We start from the raw sequence: 16,459 nt of genomic DNA on the forward strand, positions 1-16,459 counted from the left end.
AGACGGCAGTAGCGAGGATTTGTGGGCTGAGCGTGACATATATTACCGCTTTACGGCAGTGTGTCTTTGACAGTCGCAAAGCTAAACGCTACATCGGGAGGAAGGTGAACTCGACACCTACAAAACACCGTAATATGAATTAATTCCGTTTTTATCTCATTGTTTTAAAGTCAAACATGTGTTTTTGATTGTAATGAGACTTGAAGTTCAACATTACTTGTTGCTAACGTTCAACATTGACTCGAGTCCCTATTAGCGCGATATGTCATTGCGACTGTTTGGCTAGCTGGCGTGCTAACAGACTTACTAGCCGACATTATAAGACATGTTTGAAACTATCATTACTATTTCTGTGCATAAAGTTCTTGTAATTGATAATTTCATGACTATTGGACCTTATTCTTTGCTACTCTTTTTCCAGATAATGACTTAAAGTTGTGCATTTGTAAAGATCAAATTAGCATTACCGTCTTGTTCTTGAGTCGTTGTTATTATGTAGGCAAAATTAATTTAGGCAAAATTGATTTAAAATGTAGCTAAAACAAAGTGTTGCCAATATCTTTTATTATTTCTTGGGACCAAACCAGGAATGTTATTTCCCACCAGCAGGGACTTGCATCTTTATTCTGTCTTGGGAAATTAGTCAGTTAGTCAAAACATGTATTTAACCTTACAGTGGGCCATTTTGTTCTTCAGCACAATGCCGTTCGTGGATTTGCAGTCACGCCTTGGCGTGGATGTGGACCGCTGGCTGCTGCTGCAGAGTGGGCCGCAGCCCAACCGGCGGGCGGCACGCTGCCACGCCTTCGAGAAGGAGTGGGTCGAGTGTTCTCACGGCATCGGACAGACCCGCGCCAAGCAAGAATGCCGAGTGGAGTTTGAAGACTTCTATGAGTGCATGCACAGGCAGAAGATGGTAGGCAATGTGTCCGTGTTGACATTGTGCTTTTTCTACAAGCAAAACAAAGAACCACTCTTTTTAGACTCCATCTTGTTTTCTTGTTGCAGCACCAGCGTTTGTACGCCATCCGCCAGCAGCGCGACAAGATGGTGAAGGAGGGCACGTACACGCCACCCACTCACCACACGGGCCAGGCCGCCCAGTCTAATCCTTGAACGCCGGGCCACTGCTTGCCCGCACCTCAATTGTCATTGTGTACAGTAAAAATCTTCCCCTCTTAGTTAATAAAAAATAATTCGTTGCTTTATTTACTTCCTTTTCTGTCCTTGAATGTTTCTGGAGCATGACAACAGAGAGATGTTTGAAATCAGTCTTGTTCGTTAAAGGGGGGGGGGAAAAAAATGACCAATGTAATTCTTTCATAAATAATAGTTATCAACAATTTTCAAATATTGTTCTTACCTTAATTACTACTAAATTAATAGCACAAATGTGCATTTTTTTTTATGAAATGAGACAATATTTTAATAGAAAGTTCGTCACATTTCAATTATTCTAAGAAGCGCCACAGGAGGGCGCTACAAGCACGCAAATAACGATTTTTTTCATCATTTGACAGACATCGTATGGAATTAAAATTGTTTACGTTAACAGGAATGGAAGAGGACAACTTACTAGTGACTGTTAACTTAATTAACTTAGTCAGTTTGTTGTCCTGATTATTTAATGTTGCGTTAAATGAGTTCGAATATGTGTAAAAATGACTGCCCACTAGATGTCACTATTGCATCAGCTAACCTTTAATTTCAAACCAATGTTCTGTTGTGAATTTAAAAATGACAAAAATAGTTAGCCCACAAGTAATCGTCGGACAGCATCAGCAGCAATCAAAGCTGAGGATAGAATTTAGCTGAGGTTTAATTAAAACCGCATTTAATCCTGCTCAACTTCACTTCCCCGCCGAGGGGTTTGGGATTATTCTGAAAAGTGCAAACCCTCCGTTGTTTTTCAGTCTTCGAGATTTCAATCAATCCAAGCATGGCTGTTGAGTGCGTGAGCGTTTTGAGTAGTATGAAAAAGGCATTTCACGTCTGTCAGACATCCTTTCCAAAAGATTCGCGTGAAAGACACCGAGCGTGCAAGGCGTGAGCGAGCGTCGTCTGCGTGCACGCGGACTGGGCCACGCACGATGACGAGGCAGGAGGAGCCCCCCACCAGGCCACCCCAGCCCCAGCCCACAAACCCCGGAGACGAAATGTCCGCCAGCAGCCCTCGAAAAGCAGCCGCGTCCCGACCGCTGCCAGTCATGGGTTAACCTCCCAACGGAACCAGACTGCGTGCGTGTGACCGGGCGAGGGAGCTCGGGAGGAGGAGGTCAGTGGACCATTAGCACCATCACCACTTTCGCTCTTTTTATTCTTCTGCTGAGCACGTCCGGCCCGGCTGAGAAACGGAAGACTTTCTTCTTCATCCATCTGGAGGCGGAGGCGGAGGAGGGAACAGCGTCGGCAGCCGCACCGGGCCTTCCACACTCGGAGCCCGGCTAGCAGAACCGCCGCTGTCCGCAGAAGGTAAGGTTGCTCACTCCGACCGCGTTGAATGGCTTTAGAGGGATTGAAAGGACATCTTTGATTCAATTAAGGCTGTAGCCATTACTAGCGTGTTGATAAAGTGGTTGTTATTGTGCAACATCATGTCGATGATTTCAACCAGCACTGCAGCTTCATCTGTCACAACGATGCTGCCTGTCATGGGAATCGAACCCAAGGACTGTTATTTTGCAAAAAAAAAAGTGCACACATAGCCTCGCCATTGCACGCAGACAGTTTGCATGTCTGATGAAATTATGGGTCTTAACTCGATGAAAAGAGCAATTCCACCACTTGGCTTGTGAGCCACATGTCCAGCCCAAACGGATAAATGCAATTGGCGGCGTGGACAAAAGAGCCTGCAGTCATGCACGGACAATCTCTCCCTCGCTGCTTGTCCACTCATGCAAAACACATTCACATTTGGGAGACAGGAATGCGTCCTCGCCGAGCGCCATGACACATAGATGGAGCGACATCATCACCTCCAACTGCTTGAGAGATGCTCATCTCCTGCAGCGTGGTAGCAGATGGTCAGACACAAGCTCAATGGTGGACTGAACACCATCTTCCCTCACAAATAGACAAAAAACATCACCCCAAGCTACGTAGTGTAGAATGTGTTGGAAATGTGTGAGAGGCAGACAGGAAGTGATGTCACCTGGATCCAGCATAACTTTAATGACAGGGTTCGGTTTATGAAGTTTCCCGACCGCGATGCTATTTTTACCCTGACGCTGACTCACTCACTTTTGCGCTCACACACAATAACGACGGAATTTGGAAAATGAAACACCAAAACATCAATAGACCTAAACACACATCAGAAATAGAAGTAAACAAAAGAAAATGCAAATAGACAAAAGCTGCAGAGATTCGGGCGAACTTGGTGACCCTCCTTGTATCGTCGCCATGGTGACAGTCCCTCAGGAAGTGCCGCTCGAACCATGTGTTCTCCAAAGTCGTCCATGTTTAGTCTACAAGTTCACCATGTACACAAAGACCACATTTAAAGTCTCCTTGGAAGCACCAGAATTGTTTAAAAAAATGCTAAACATTAGCATGTGTTAGCATATTTATTGCGGCTATCCTTTCATCCGATTAGCATATTAGCAATCTGACGCTGAAGAGACGAGTGGATGTCAAAGTGACCGTGACAGCACTTTAAGAAGCTCTTTCATTGACTTGGCGAGATCCAATTTCACTGGCTATTCATTGTCATTGATTTCTTACTCAATTGATGAGCAGATGTGAGCATGGCGCCTCAGCACACACTGGATAATTTATTAGATACAGTAAATGGAGTGTATTTACTGTACAGCGCTTCATGTTTTATGTGACAAGCATATTTCAAAATGGAATAACTTTTTGATCATTTCCTCCCCCGGTAGGCCCGACGCTCCAATGGAGTCATCGGACGACGACACCCTCAGCGAGCGCTCGTGCGTGAGCGAGCCGTCTTTCCGCAGCGAGCGCTCGGGCGGCTCCCTTTCGCCGTGCCCCTCTTCGCTTCACTCGGGCGCGCCGGGGGATACGCTACCCTGGAATCTCTCCAAGCACGAGCGGCGCAAGCGCAGGAGCCAGGACTCGGTGTTGGACCCTGCGGAGAGGGCGGTGGTCCGCGTGGCAGGTAAGGAGATTGCTTCTGTTGCATTTATGCTGATGTCATCGATTGACATTATGTGACGTTTACAATTTTCAAAACTGTAAAATAGAATAAGGCCTGAAGGTTAAGACAACTTCTATATATTTGCACGGGGTTCTCAATGTAGACTCTTGTGAACACGACCATGATGCAGAATTATTCTGACGAATGGCCCAAACATGTCTGGATTGTCCGGCTCACTCAGGCTCGAAGCCCCATTGTGTCTCCCTATTTGCGTCTGGTCGTATCATCGGCGATTTGGACGCCTTTGCGCTGACCCTGATTCCCGCTAGGACAAAGGCTGGAATGCGGACCGGGAAAAGCCTTTAGCGGGCCACGTGATTGGCAGCTCCGATATTTACACGGAGGCACCGCAATAAGCAGGACCCCCGCACGTCGACGCTGGCCTGTCATTTAGTTGTCCTTCGTCCCGCCTGCAGCATTGCTTTCTCAACAGGCAGCCTCTCTCGTCCCCTGTTGCCATGGTGACAGTGTCCCCCCCCCTGCTCCTTCACCCCGTTGTCGTTATGGTGATGAAAGCAATGGTGGCGGGGGAGGACGTGGGTGACAACGGGCAATGAAAGAGGGCGGAAAAAAGTGAATGAGTAGCAAAGGAGGACCTTGGAGGAGTTAATGACTTTTTCAAGGCAAAGTTGAAGAGAAAGACTGATGAAGTGAACCTTGAAAGGAGGGAAAGTTTGGATAAGAGCCTTGAGAAAGACCTTGGTGGAGGTTAAATGAGGGGAAAAATGTGGTTGAGAATGCAAGATTTGGTTGCCTATTGTTGTCCAACAGTTTGTGGTTTGTGTGAATATATTTTTTCCGCATCTCTGGCATAGTAGACAACACTGACGTGTCTCGCTTCATGGCGACCACAATGCATATTGTATGAATCTTTACGTTAATCCCTTTTAGATTAATAACATAATCTGTGAGCCGTTCACTGTCGAAGCTGCTTGATGGAGATTATCCGCTGATGGTTTAAAGAACAGAACGGAAAGCCATAGGAGGCTACAGCATAACAAATAGGTCACCAAGTCAAATATAGCCGCATGCATATGGATTCAGTCGTCTGTTCCATCTTTTGGCCGTTAGATGGCGGTATATACCCTCAAATCAATTTGGAGGTTGGTGTTGCCTTCGGTGACAGTCGGAAATGAGAAACCTCCGCACAGAGCAACCCCACGATCGCTCCAAATGTCGTAAAATATTTCCAAATTATTTATATACATCATCTATCCCTCAATCTATCCTTGCCGAGTCTCTCATGATCATGTAATACCACTGTTGGCCTCGCAGGGGGCGCTAGAGCTCCACTTTTCTTCGGAATCCTTCATTGCCAGCGAGTTAGCTTGGCGTGCTAGTAGTCACAATTGGCCGCCGGGTTTTGAGATTCCTGCGGCGGCGTCGGCTCTTCTTGACGTGGCCGGCAGAGAGGGATGCAAGACAGCGACTGCTATCCGAGCTGAGTCGCAGCACACAGCCGAAGAACGCACTCAAAAGCGGATATAGAATTCCGAGATTGGGGTCTTGGTTGAAGCTGGGAAGAAGCTCCGGGAAGCACTAGGGCGGCTCGCTGACGTACGCCACCGGGGAGAGGAAGCCCGGATCCGGATACCGTTTGGACCGACTCCCCCCACCCCACCCCCGCCACAACCTCACCGGGTTAGAAAGAGCTGTCGGTTATTGACCGTGTCTGGGACGTGTGGGCTGGAGCTCCGTCCATTCAACAGCTGTCGCCGGTGAATGGTGATATATTTAAGGAGGGACTCCACGGAGGGACACGCCGAGCTGTGAGCGTGTCAGCGTGCACCAACCAGCACGCTAATGATGGATAGATAACGTTTATGTAACCTCCATTGGACATTTTCCACCTCCTGAAATTTTTATTGTGAACAATTTGACTGGAATTTACCGGGACGAATGCAGCTATCCCGGCCGTGAATAGGACAGCCAGTCAGCAAGCCGGTGGTGCGGGGGCCACTGCGGTAGTCCGACCCTCAAAGCACCATGGCCGGATTCATACCGGGCCTGCTGCCGTCCAACCACTCCCAGGAGAAGCAGTTCGCCCAAGCCTACGAAGATGTCCTGGAACGATATAAAGGTAACAATTTGGCAGGAGTTTTTGGGCACCAATTCTGACGCTAAAGTGGACTATATTTCCATTTGTTGTCGTTTTGCAGGATGTTAATATTTTATATGTTGCTGATTTGCATAGGGATGATAATTGTTTTGAATACTTAATTTTTTCTCAGATTATTCTTCTGAGTGAGGGCTGTCTCTCATTTAGTTCCTATTTAGCAAAATATCATAGTTAAGAAATTGAAACATTTAAACCAAATGACAGTGAAAACGATCAAGTCAGTAGTTGTGTGCGCATATCTTTGGATGAACAAGTTCCAGTTCCATCTGCCCTGTTTTGGCTGCCCTTTTCTTTCTTTTCTAATCACTTGTGTACTTTTGGATCGGAAGCATTTTTACCGAGTCTTCCCTCCCACTCCGGCCACCATCCGTCACCTTGTGTTTGGACTGTAAATATCAACGCCGCTGCCATGCACGCCAGGGTAAACGGACGTCCAGAGAATCTATGTCGGGACCACCCTCGCTATCCCTCTCCACCCCTTGTAAACCCCCGTGACACTTTGAAAATGAATGCTCAAATAGACAACCAGTAGGCCTGACTCTTGTGGGATGAAATGGAGCTGGCTCTCTTAATTATTGATTATGCTAATGAAATGCAACTCCCCCGGTTTCAAGAGCATATATATATGTGTGTGCGTGTGTGTGTGTGTGCACGAGCTTCTTTGACATTTAGATTGCTTTTTTAGCACCCTGCAAAACTTGTTTTGAGGTAAAGAAAGACTTTTTGGGGGAGCAGGAGGAGCAATCCTAAAATTGCGACTTTCCTGCGAATTTGAATGACTTTTGGGACAAAATCCTCCAAAATCCCGATGACACTGTTAATTTGGTGATTACCTGTCTGCTTCCTCGCCTCTTTGGACTTGAACTTGCGCACTCATCCCCAAACTTGTCCCTGTGCATGTGTGTTGTCAGCTGTTTGTCTGTCAGGACAAATGTGTACTTGGCTCGTCGGGTATGTGGAACGGCTGGGGCGAAACCAGAGGGGGGACACGGGATACGTCTTAAATCATTCACTGTGTGTGTGTGTGTTTGTGTGCATGCGCTGCCGACACACAACAATGCCAGGATGTCTCCAGTCGGGGTCACTGGTGGAAAAACACCGGGTGGGACATGAGTCAAACACTCGACTGAATCAGTGGAAAAGCAGGCAGTCACGTGATTTTATTTGTTGACCCCTATTCACTAAGACATTTTAGAATTGATCTTTTCCCTTAAAGATGATGTATGTGTGTGTGTGGAAGCTCCGGCGTCATCTCTTTGACAGGAAAGCCGACGTAAAATATGTTTCCACATTAGCTCCCCATTGCAGTCTGGGTTCACTTTTTGATCGCTCGTCCAAGTGGAGGTGAAAGTCACTCAAAGACCTTCTTGCATAACAAGCGCCCTGCTGACTGTGTGCTGCTGTAACACGATCAACGAGGCGCATTGTGCGCGTCACGTCTGATGATTGGTCGCGAGGGCCGCAGCCTGCCAGTCGCAAATATTTGCCGCTCTGTGTGAATGTGTGTGTTGGCCCATTATTGTGTGTGTGTGGTGCTGTGCTGCACAGGGCCTGCATTCATGATGACTGTCCAACTTGAATCGTATGTGTATTTTTGTATTTGTCAAGTTGTCGACGTGTATCGCAGCGCACGTTTCTTTTGTTCCGTCCACTTCCTGGTTGACTGGATACCGGGGGGAAAAAGATAAAGTGAATGTTTGGATGCTCGGGCATGCGTGAAGAAGAAAGTAGGTCAAGTAGATGTCAGGATGGTAGATATGCACGCATTGCCATTTTGACTGAACCGGCAAACCATCTTTGGTCCATTTTGTTCGTTGCCATAGCGAGGCGCACAAGCACTCGCCGTGGCTCGTCGTTTCCCCTGCTGGGCTCGGTCCGTCATTATTGGGTCGTTGTTAAGCTGGAGCTCCTACTCTTAACAGGCTTTGCTCCTAATTGAGATGCTCTATAATTATCATCCTGCAGGCATCCAGCGTGCAACGTGTGACTCGAGCCACGAACGCTGCAGTCGGACCCGACTGAATTATTCATACCGTCTCCTCGCTCGTTCCCCCGCGTATTTCGTTAGCCTACTTGAAGCTATCATTGATTGCGTCGGGAAAATTGGATGTGGGTGTTTTAAACTCATTCTTACCTCCGTCAAGGCTTTGAATTTGCTTCCTTTACCTCGGGTGCCTTAATTAGGTGGGCAAATAAGAGGCCAAACAAATTTAGCATGTTAGCATTCGGACACAGAGATGAATCGATGACAGTGGCGCCCCCTGTGGATGCGACAGATCGATGGCGGCCGTCGAACGGGCTCGACACCTCCCCCTCGCTAATAGCCACACATCATATGTGTGTGTGTGTGTGTGTGTGTGTGTGCCATCTGCCAAAGGACTATTTAATAAGCGCCCACCACTTAACTCCAAAATATGAAAAAATATGTGTAACAATGTGGCCATATTGACTCTAATTATCTCCGATGCTAAATACTAGCGTGTGTTTTTATTGAAACGTCAGCCTCCCATTTACCAGGAAGTAGAGCTCAAAAGCCGGGTGAGGGGGGCAGGGTCCCCTTCAAGCCCCCCCTACACCAGCAGCAGGTCCCTTCTGTCACCCACCCATCCACCGCCACCTCCTTTTTCGCCGCTAATCCCGGCCTGCCGCCAACCCCGTCTGTAGTTGCCGTTCTTTGCTTCATCCCTCTATTTTTTTTTTTATCTGAGCATGTAATCGCTCAATAGCATTCCAACGGGGGGTTGTATGGTCCTGGTGGTGCGGGTCTTAAAGGTGTAAAGTGGTCTGAAACCATGGGGGAGGGGGAAGAGGGAGGACTGGCTGGGCGAGGGGCTGCACGGATCAGGATGTCCGCCAACTTTTTTGTTTTTAATCAAATCACGTTTAATAATATGTACATGATGTCGCGTCGCTGCGTGAAAGAGCCAAAAAGTGGGAGGAGCTTTGCGGTGTTGCTGCGTGAAAGTTTTATGTCGACGCACTGAAACACTTTCACTCTTGCTTTTTACTGACTTCTGTGTGTGCGCGTGTGTGTGTAGAACATTCCTGAAATAACACAATGATGGCGGAAGGAGCGGAGGTCTGCACGTCTTAAAGCGACAGCGTCCACTCTTTCTGCTCGACGGCGCCGATCCAATTTCAACCTGCAATGTTGGCTCCGACCTAAAAGTCCGTAGAGTTAAATAATTCAGGCTTTGTGTCTAAAAAAAAATATGTGTGGGCAGATCCAACTGCTCTCCCCAGACAGTTCTGCATCCGCTCCTCACAAGGCCCAAATGTTCAGACGGGCGGTTCTGCTCGATGTGTTAACACGTAGAAGCTCAGACTGTCCAGATCATTTTTCAAATTTTTTTGTCACTCATGTGACTCCCGAGCGCTTGTTTATTCGTCCAGTAGAATTTTTCCGTTTTATTTAATGCTTTTATTTGAGTTTCCCCGCTTCGACCCGCTTTTTTGGACTTCCCGTGGGATGTCGCGTTGTCATCGGGAGACAAAAGTAATGGGACACTTCCACATAAGCTCTCGGATGGTCACGCCGCAAAACAGCTGCGAATGATTCAGCTGATTCCCGCTCGGGGACATTTGTGAATAGCTCGGCGGATCTTCTCACATGACCGTCGTCTTGAGGCAAAGCCATCAAGCTAAACGGAAGCAGTGCAAGTAGTTAGCGGAACAAAATAAATGGTTTCAATTGCAAGTTTAACATTCTACCAACGATATCGAAATGATGTTTATTTGTTGACATCAATAGCAAAGTGGAGTGAGGTCAACAAAGCCACAACGGAGGAGGGCACAGAGTGGCGGCATTTGTCCCAGCCCGATGAATGAAATCTTTATCCCGCCCGAACCTTTACCCCCCCCCCCCCCCCTTGTCACTCTTCATCTGCTTTTCTCATGCTTTTTGTCGCGACTTGTCTCGCTTGCCGCACTTCCGCCCGCGTCCCGTCTTTTTTCCCCGCTAGCCCCCCCGCTGAAGCAAAAATGTACCATGCTGGATCAGCTTAAGTTCTGGAATTCAAAGCTCATGCAGCGGTCCTGGTTCAAGTCGCAGACCCGGCGTCGGCTCTTTAGGGGCTTTGAGACAGGTGTTAAGAAGGCACAACTGTCCACTTCTGCCCCACCCTGGAAAAAAAATTCTCTGGACTCCATCTTGAATGCCACGTCCAGTTGGCCTTCTTTTAGTGCACCTGTCGGTCGGCCTTGGCAAAAGTTTTAATGTGCAGGCCACTCGTGTGAAAAAGCAAAACACATTTATTTATTAAATGTATTGAATTTAATCACAAAATAGATGCCGGCAGTCTAAATATAAAGTTGTGGGTTGAAATGAAATTTTTTACTGCTTCACTGCCATGTCATGAAATAAAATTTTTCCAATTGCAATACTGACCCCTACAGTGCTCCGCTGGTACTGCAACTCCTTTTTGACCACATCCGGTAAAAGAGCCTTTCGGACCTCTGCCACTTGTTCCCTGTCAGCTGCTGCGCCGGGGTGTGTCAGGGGGTCTCCCAAAACGAGCCCACGCATGAAATGTGTGCGACGGGCGTTGCAGGGCGTGGACGCATTTCTCTCAAGCGGGTCTTTGTGCCTTGAAACGCCGATACGACACAAGTGTCATGTGATGGATCGCGATGACAGTCGCGTAAACATGCTTGAGATAGTTTGCGAACATATTAAGTGATGGTGGCGACATTCCATCGCAACTCAAGTTGACGTGTGCAAAAGACGACAAATCCGATTTTTGTGTGTGTCTGCTGTTCACCAAAGGTAAACAAACACCTTTGACCTTCTTTGCACGGACACATCACATCATTTGCCGTCTTCCCTCAACTTCTCCCCGGGCAGTGTTTTGCTTGTAGACTCCACACCTCGGGGTCACTTTACTGACCCTTAGTCAGCTCCCGTGCTGTTGCCGTGGCGACCAGTCATGCTACTGGCCCTGGTGTGTGTGTTTTGCGAACAAGGTCCTTGTGTGTGAGAACTGAGGAAAGCTTTTAAGCCAAGATGTGTCAAAGCAGCTCTTGAAGTTTTGTCAGTTTAGACGTAAGGGTGCGCCTTTCAATTAGTGGGGGGGGGGGTAGAATGTGGTAACGTCAGTGTATGAAAGAAAAAATACTCCGTATATGTACAAATACAAAGTACTTTTCAAATTTGTCACCATCCTGCTCTTTTTTATTCACTGTGGTTCGCTTGTGTACCTAAAGAAGTGACCCATGAGCTTTGCGATTGACCTGTACAGTATTGGGGTTAATTATTAATCGCCCGGCGGAGCCATTGAAGAAAAATAAAACCCTCCTGAATAATCAATTAACAATCCATTGTGTCGTAATGCATTCCCCAAAACAAAAGTGGGCGTGTGCCGTCACAAGAATGTGACACTTCCTAAGCTCTGACACACACACACGTAGATTGTCAGTCTGCTACAACGCTCGGCGAGATATACATGCGTCTGTGGCGATGACATCATCAGGCTGCTCAAAGTCCAGTTCCTCTATCCGGCTTAGAGCAACACACACTTGAATGGAGACAAACACTCAGCTGATAGTTGGCGAGACAGACGGATTATTGCAGACGTCTTCCCTTTGACAATGTGGATCTCGGGCGTCCCCCCTCCTTCTTCTCCTTCTCCTCGCTCACCTCAACCCACCGGTCGCCTTTGACTGGCCCGGCGGGGGAGGAGGGATGAGCGCGGCGGCGGCGTACAGACAGTTCCTCCAGGACTTGGAGGACAAACGAGGTAGATAGACCGCTTTCTTTCCCAGCCGCGTCTCGACATGTTTATTTTTGGTTTCAGTTTAACTTTTGTGGAGGTTATGTGCGGTGAAATGAGGAAACGGAGCTGCTCAGCAAGGCGATGGGGTGAATCAGTGTCAGCTGAGGGTTGGGCAGGAAAAAGATATGTCATACCTGCTCTTCAGGAGCTCGGCAAAATGTCACTCGCTCCATTCTGGGTTGAGTTTCGCAACTGATTGCGAGCTTTGATTGTTTGGGTTAGACTTGAAAGACGTACACACACATAAAGAAGAAAATATTGACACTAAGTCCAAAGTGACTTTGGGAATTATGCTTTTAGGCTCATTTATACGTAAGAGCTGGCCCATCTGTTCTCTTTTGAATAAATAAAAGCCCTTGGGCACAAAAAGTTGACCCTCTCCTTGAGCAGCTCGGGGTTAGTTAGCGGCCGCCGCTAATCGTTTATGTTAGCCGTCTGCTTTGTGATGGTTGACACCGGATCCCGCCCGCACGTTTTTTGACAAAAGACGAGCACAGGATGGGTTTCCAGTGTCGGGTGATGCTATTAGCGCAGCAGCAGCTAAACGCGCGTAGCTTCCAGTGTCTGCTTGCGTTGCAGCTGTTTTAGGCAGTCACTTGACATGACTCTGTTTTAAGCATATAATTGACACTTTGCTAACATGAGACATGCTAAAAAATGTACCACGGCCCCTTTAAGCATTCTTTTGAAACTATTCTGTCTTAAGTTAAGTATGTACAGATTTGTAACTTATTTACAAGTAACTTAATTTATGACACAAGAAGCATTTTGTACAGCGGCTCAAGGCAAGTCGTATGAGGACCTTCTTGGACTTCTGCGGTTAAGCTAACATTAACGGTATTGTCGCAGTCGTGTCATGAGTTTGTTTTCTAGCAAACGGCAGTCACGCGGCTTCAAAGCCAGATCCAATTGGATTAAGAGGGATTGCGAGCTTCAGTGTTTGAATTGTGAAAAAGAAGAAAGGGAAAAAGAACCCCAGCCCCTGCGTATTATACACTACGTCTTGTTTGCTAACAGTCTGATGCGATTACGCTAACCACGCTTGACCGTGTTTTCGCCCGGTTGTGATGATGGGAGGCAGGCGCAGCGTGACTGTTAGCATTGCTTAGTGACTGGACTTTAGAAAGCTGGTTGATCAGGTTATGTAAATGCTCTTTCATTGCTGATAACTGGAGCTAGCTCCGTTTGAGCATTTAGAGTTTCAAATGAGGGGTCAGGTTTGTGAGCCAGGATCAGTGAAAAATAGGGCCGCAACCTGTTTAGGCAGTCACGTGCCACCACTCGATTTTCCATGCAGCATATATCTGACAAGGCAAAGCTAACCCCAATTTTCTAGCTAACGCTGAGCTGTGGATGGGCAGACCATCACATGCTCACTGATTTTAGCAGCAGTAAAATGTTTTGTTGAGCCGCTGGTGGTCGTCATAGCAACGTCATGTAAAATACCCACCAGAGTCTAAATGGCATAGCTACAATTTCCTGCTCATCATCTGACTCTGCCTGAGGTAGAGTTTGTTGTTCCACCCCCAATTTTTCATTTTCCACTGGTTGCTGGATGCTTTCATGGCAGGGTTGGCGTTTTGAAGCGACTGGAAAGTTAAGATTCCAAAAAAATGGGTTTCAAATTAAGTTATTGAAGATGCTACAGTAACTTGCTAGCATGTTCGCAGTAGCCGCGCAGCAGACGTGTGTGCCGTGATAAGCGTGTTTATGCTTTCCTGCTTATCAGCGCCGTGACACTTGTGGGCGGTACCAACTCATTTTGTCACATTAGCACCAATTACAGAACCTATGGCGCCCCTCGCAGCCCGACGCGGCACTTTGATGTATATAACTCCGCCAACGTGAGAACATTCTCTTGAAACAGAAACTCCCCGTGCCGCACACTCTGAAAGAAGCTCGTCAAGCATGTGGAACCTCGTACAGACATAAACAAACACTCTTGAACTTGACACCTAAAACCAACCCGTTTAGTCGGCGTGGCTTCCTGATTCTTTTAACAAGACACTTTAACTAGTCGGCATTGCCATGCCTCAGTTTGTGTGGTCACGTGACTTGACGTCACGGCCTTCCCTGACAGCGCCGTAATTAACTGCCGTGTCGGGGGGGCAGGGTCAAGTGGCGCAATAAAAGACCAGAAAACGGGACGGGATCTTAATAGATGCGCGTCCATGGCAACGACAACAGCCGGGGTTAAAATGGAGGGCCCGTTTGCTGCGGCGTTGTGTTCAATTCCCGTGTATTTGTGTACACTCTTCACATTCTTGGCCCCTTCAGACCCTTTCATTGTGCTTCCCCTTCATCCCCTTCATTTGGCCTTTTCCCATCGCTGACCTTCTCCGCTCGTCGTTTCTCTTCCTCTTTCTCTTTGCCGCTCTCACGGCCCCCCGGGAACATTTTCTGGCTGGGACAAATGTGCCCTTGGCAAGAATTCGCCACTCTGCACCTGTTTAAACCCACTTTCTACTTTTAAACGGTACCAAACCTGGCTTTATTTAAAGTTAAAATATTCTGCAGCCCGTTGAGGCGGTCTACTGCCGCAGCCTGTTTAGGCAGTTGAGCATTACGAAATATCAGATCATCATGATAAATTCTTTCCTTCTCAAATACAAATACATCAACCCACTCTCTGCTTCCCGGAGAAAACTTTGAATGAAACTTGTCTTTTCTCACGAGGTCATAAATCTTTACTTTCCGTGGTCGCCTCCCTCCTTTCCCACCCTCCGTCTCCATTCAGGATTCTCCGTGTGGTCTTACTTTGCTCCCCCCCCTCCCTAATTATAACAGCAACTGATATTTAAACAGTCACTTGAAAGTAACAACGATCACGCGCATATATTCTTTATCCTCTGCAAAAAGCAGTTGTCAGCTTGTTGACTTTATGTAGACCGTTGTAATATTTTGCTGATTTATTTTAGTGTGTTAAATTGATATGTCAGCCCTTTCCCCTCACCCTGCTCATCAAGTTTCCTCCTGACACAGAGCTGTCATTTTGAGTTTGTGTGTGTGTGTGTGTGCCGCATCTCAGTTATTGTGTTGGCGTGACCTTGCTGCGCTGTCTGCGAAGGACGCTGACTTGGACAATTTGGAAGGGGGGTGGGGTGGAGGGCGATAAAAACTGCAGTCGGGATATGAGAGACTCAAATGTGCAGTAGTTTTGCAACGCAAAAATGTCTATCAGCTGTAATGTGGTGGATGTAACAATAAATTGGAGAATAATTTCATAAAAAAAATAAAAGTGCTCACGTTTGAGAGGACCAATATGTTTGTTATTGCGGTTTGTACTGTAGTTGTAGACCACCACTGCTGCAGAAAATGTGAAGGATAGCAAAGTTAGTAGTTCCCGGTGTGACTTGGTTTCCGTGGTCTCTCCTGCCCCCTTGTGGTGAGCAGTGGTGCAACCACACTTGTGGTCTCGCCTCACTATTTATATGCTTGTCTTATTACTACTCTTCATGCATTCCTTTGTTCATGTAGTTATTTGCTCTCGCTAGCGTTTAGTCAGTGTAATTCCTAGCACAGACCCTCACCAAGTCCATCAAAGTTTGAAAAAAAAGAAGTCAGGTGTCAGCTGATGTCCAAACGGTAAAAATATCAAGATCAAAAATATCACAGCGTCACTCTGCTCGTGGCAACGCCGGCAAACACCAAAACACAAACACACAGTCCCGCTTCCCCCTTCCTGTCACTCTCTTTATGGGTTATATTTTTTTGCATATACACACACGACTTGCATATTTAAATTATTTCACGTTACCGCAGCCCGTTGATTCAGTCAGCTGTTTTGCGTATATCAGTGAAGTTTGAGGCTTCCTACTTTCCAGTTTCATTCGTCCAAATGCTCTCCTACAATGTGATTGGAGGAACTGGAATCCACTGTGGGGAGTGAGTGAGGTTTAGAGAGAGAGAGAGAGGTTGAGCGAGGGCATTTCCATGGAAAGAAGCCCTGTGCACTTGTTAAGCTGGCTCGTTTTGTGTTTGTGATCCCATGAGATGCTTTCGTCTTCCTTTGGATCCTAACCAGGCGTCTTTTTTTGAGGGGTGGGGGAGTATGGACTTCCTGTGTGACCCGACCATCATAGCGCCCATCTTAGTGGTGACGGTGCATTTCCTCACCGTAGCCGGCTTTTGGTTCTACCGCCGGCGTCGCCGTCATCGTCAGCGTCTCCTCGCGCCACATATGCTTGAAGAAGGTAATAACTGCCCGAACAGGAAGGAAGTAGATCTTGTCATATTAGATATGAGACACTTCCTGTTGACGCTCCACCCACTTTTTTTATTTCTGTTAGCATCCCGTTAGCTTTTCTGTTCCAGGTAGCATCCTATTACCTTTTTGGCCTTTCAGAAATAGACACCTGTTGCCTTGTCAGGTTTTAGCATGTAGCATTAGCGCTCTGGGCCCAGTTCTAT

At 47.2% G+C, this 16,459-nt stretch overlaps 3 protein-coding genes and 2 long non-coding RNA genes across 31 annotated transcripts in view; 3 read left to right on the forward strand and 2 right to left on the reverse strand.

The window, feature by feature from the left end:
- The window catches only part of LOC119130302 (H-2 class I histocompatibility antigen, alpha chain-like), a 346,995-nt gene that overhangs the window by 154,834 nt on the left and 175,702 nt on the right, over positions 1 to 16,459 (forward strand). The gene's annotated exons all lie outside the window — the stretch shown is intronic.
- Positions 1 to 16,459, reverse strand: part of LOC119130478 — a 340,541-nt gene that overhangs the window by 151,143 nt on the left and 172,939 nt on the right. The gene's annotated exons all lie outside the window — the stretch shown is intronic.
- Positions 1 to 16,459, reverse strand: part of LOC119130460 — a 180,183-nt gene that overhangs the window by 24,394 nt on the left and 139,330 nt on the right. The window lies entirely within an intron of this gene.
- Positions 33 to 1,212, forward strand: ndufs5 (NADH:ubiquinone oxidoreductase subunit S5). Of its 3 annotated transcripts, none has more exons than XM_037264287.1 (3): positions 33 to 129; positions 697 to 916; positions 1,009 to 1,212. In XM_037264287.1, exons 2-3 carry the CDS (start codon positions 701 to 703, stop codon positions 1,114 to 1,116), a joined length of 324 nt encoding a protein of 107 aa, XP_037120182.1. In that variant the 5' UTR covers positions 33 to 129; positions 697 to 700; the 3' UTR covers positions 1,117 to 1,212. The 3 variants fall into 3 exon arrangements, with proteins under 3 accessions (XP_037120182.1, XP_037120183.1, XP_037120184.1); XM_037264288.1 differs by having other exon boundaries at positions 70 to 129; positions 677 to 916; XM_037264289.1 differs by having other exon boundaries at positions 76 to 104.
- macf1a (microtubule actin crosslinking factor 1a) overlaps positions 2,174 to 16,459 on the forward strand; it is a 65,655-nt gene continuing 51,369 nt past the window's right edge. For 15 of the 24 annotated variants that reach the window (XM_037263628.1, XM_037263638.1, XM_037263634.1 and 12 more), the window contains exons 1-2: positions 2,175 to 2,472; positions 3,882 to 4,120. In XM_037263628.1, the coding sequence (XP_037119523.1) occupies positions 3,895 to 4,120 (226 nt within the window). In that variant the 5' untranslated portion in view covers positions 2,175 to 2,472; positions 3,882 to 3,894. Of the gene's footprint in view, positions 2,473 to 3,878; positions 4,121 to 5,531; positions 6,240 to 11,688; positions 12,014 to 16,011; positions 16,243 to 16,459 lie in introns of those variants that run through there. The other 9 variants (XM_037263632.1, XM_037263647.1, XM_037263648.1 and 6 more) reach the window with 7 other exon arrangements.

This window comes from Syngnathus acus, chromosome 11, assembly GCF_901709675.1.
Source record: "Syngnathus acus chromosome 11, fSynAcu1.2, whole genome shotgun sequence".
Lineage (NCBI taxonomy): Eukaryota > Metazoa > Chordata > Actinopteri > Syngnathiformes > Syngnathidae > Syngnathus > Syngnathus acus.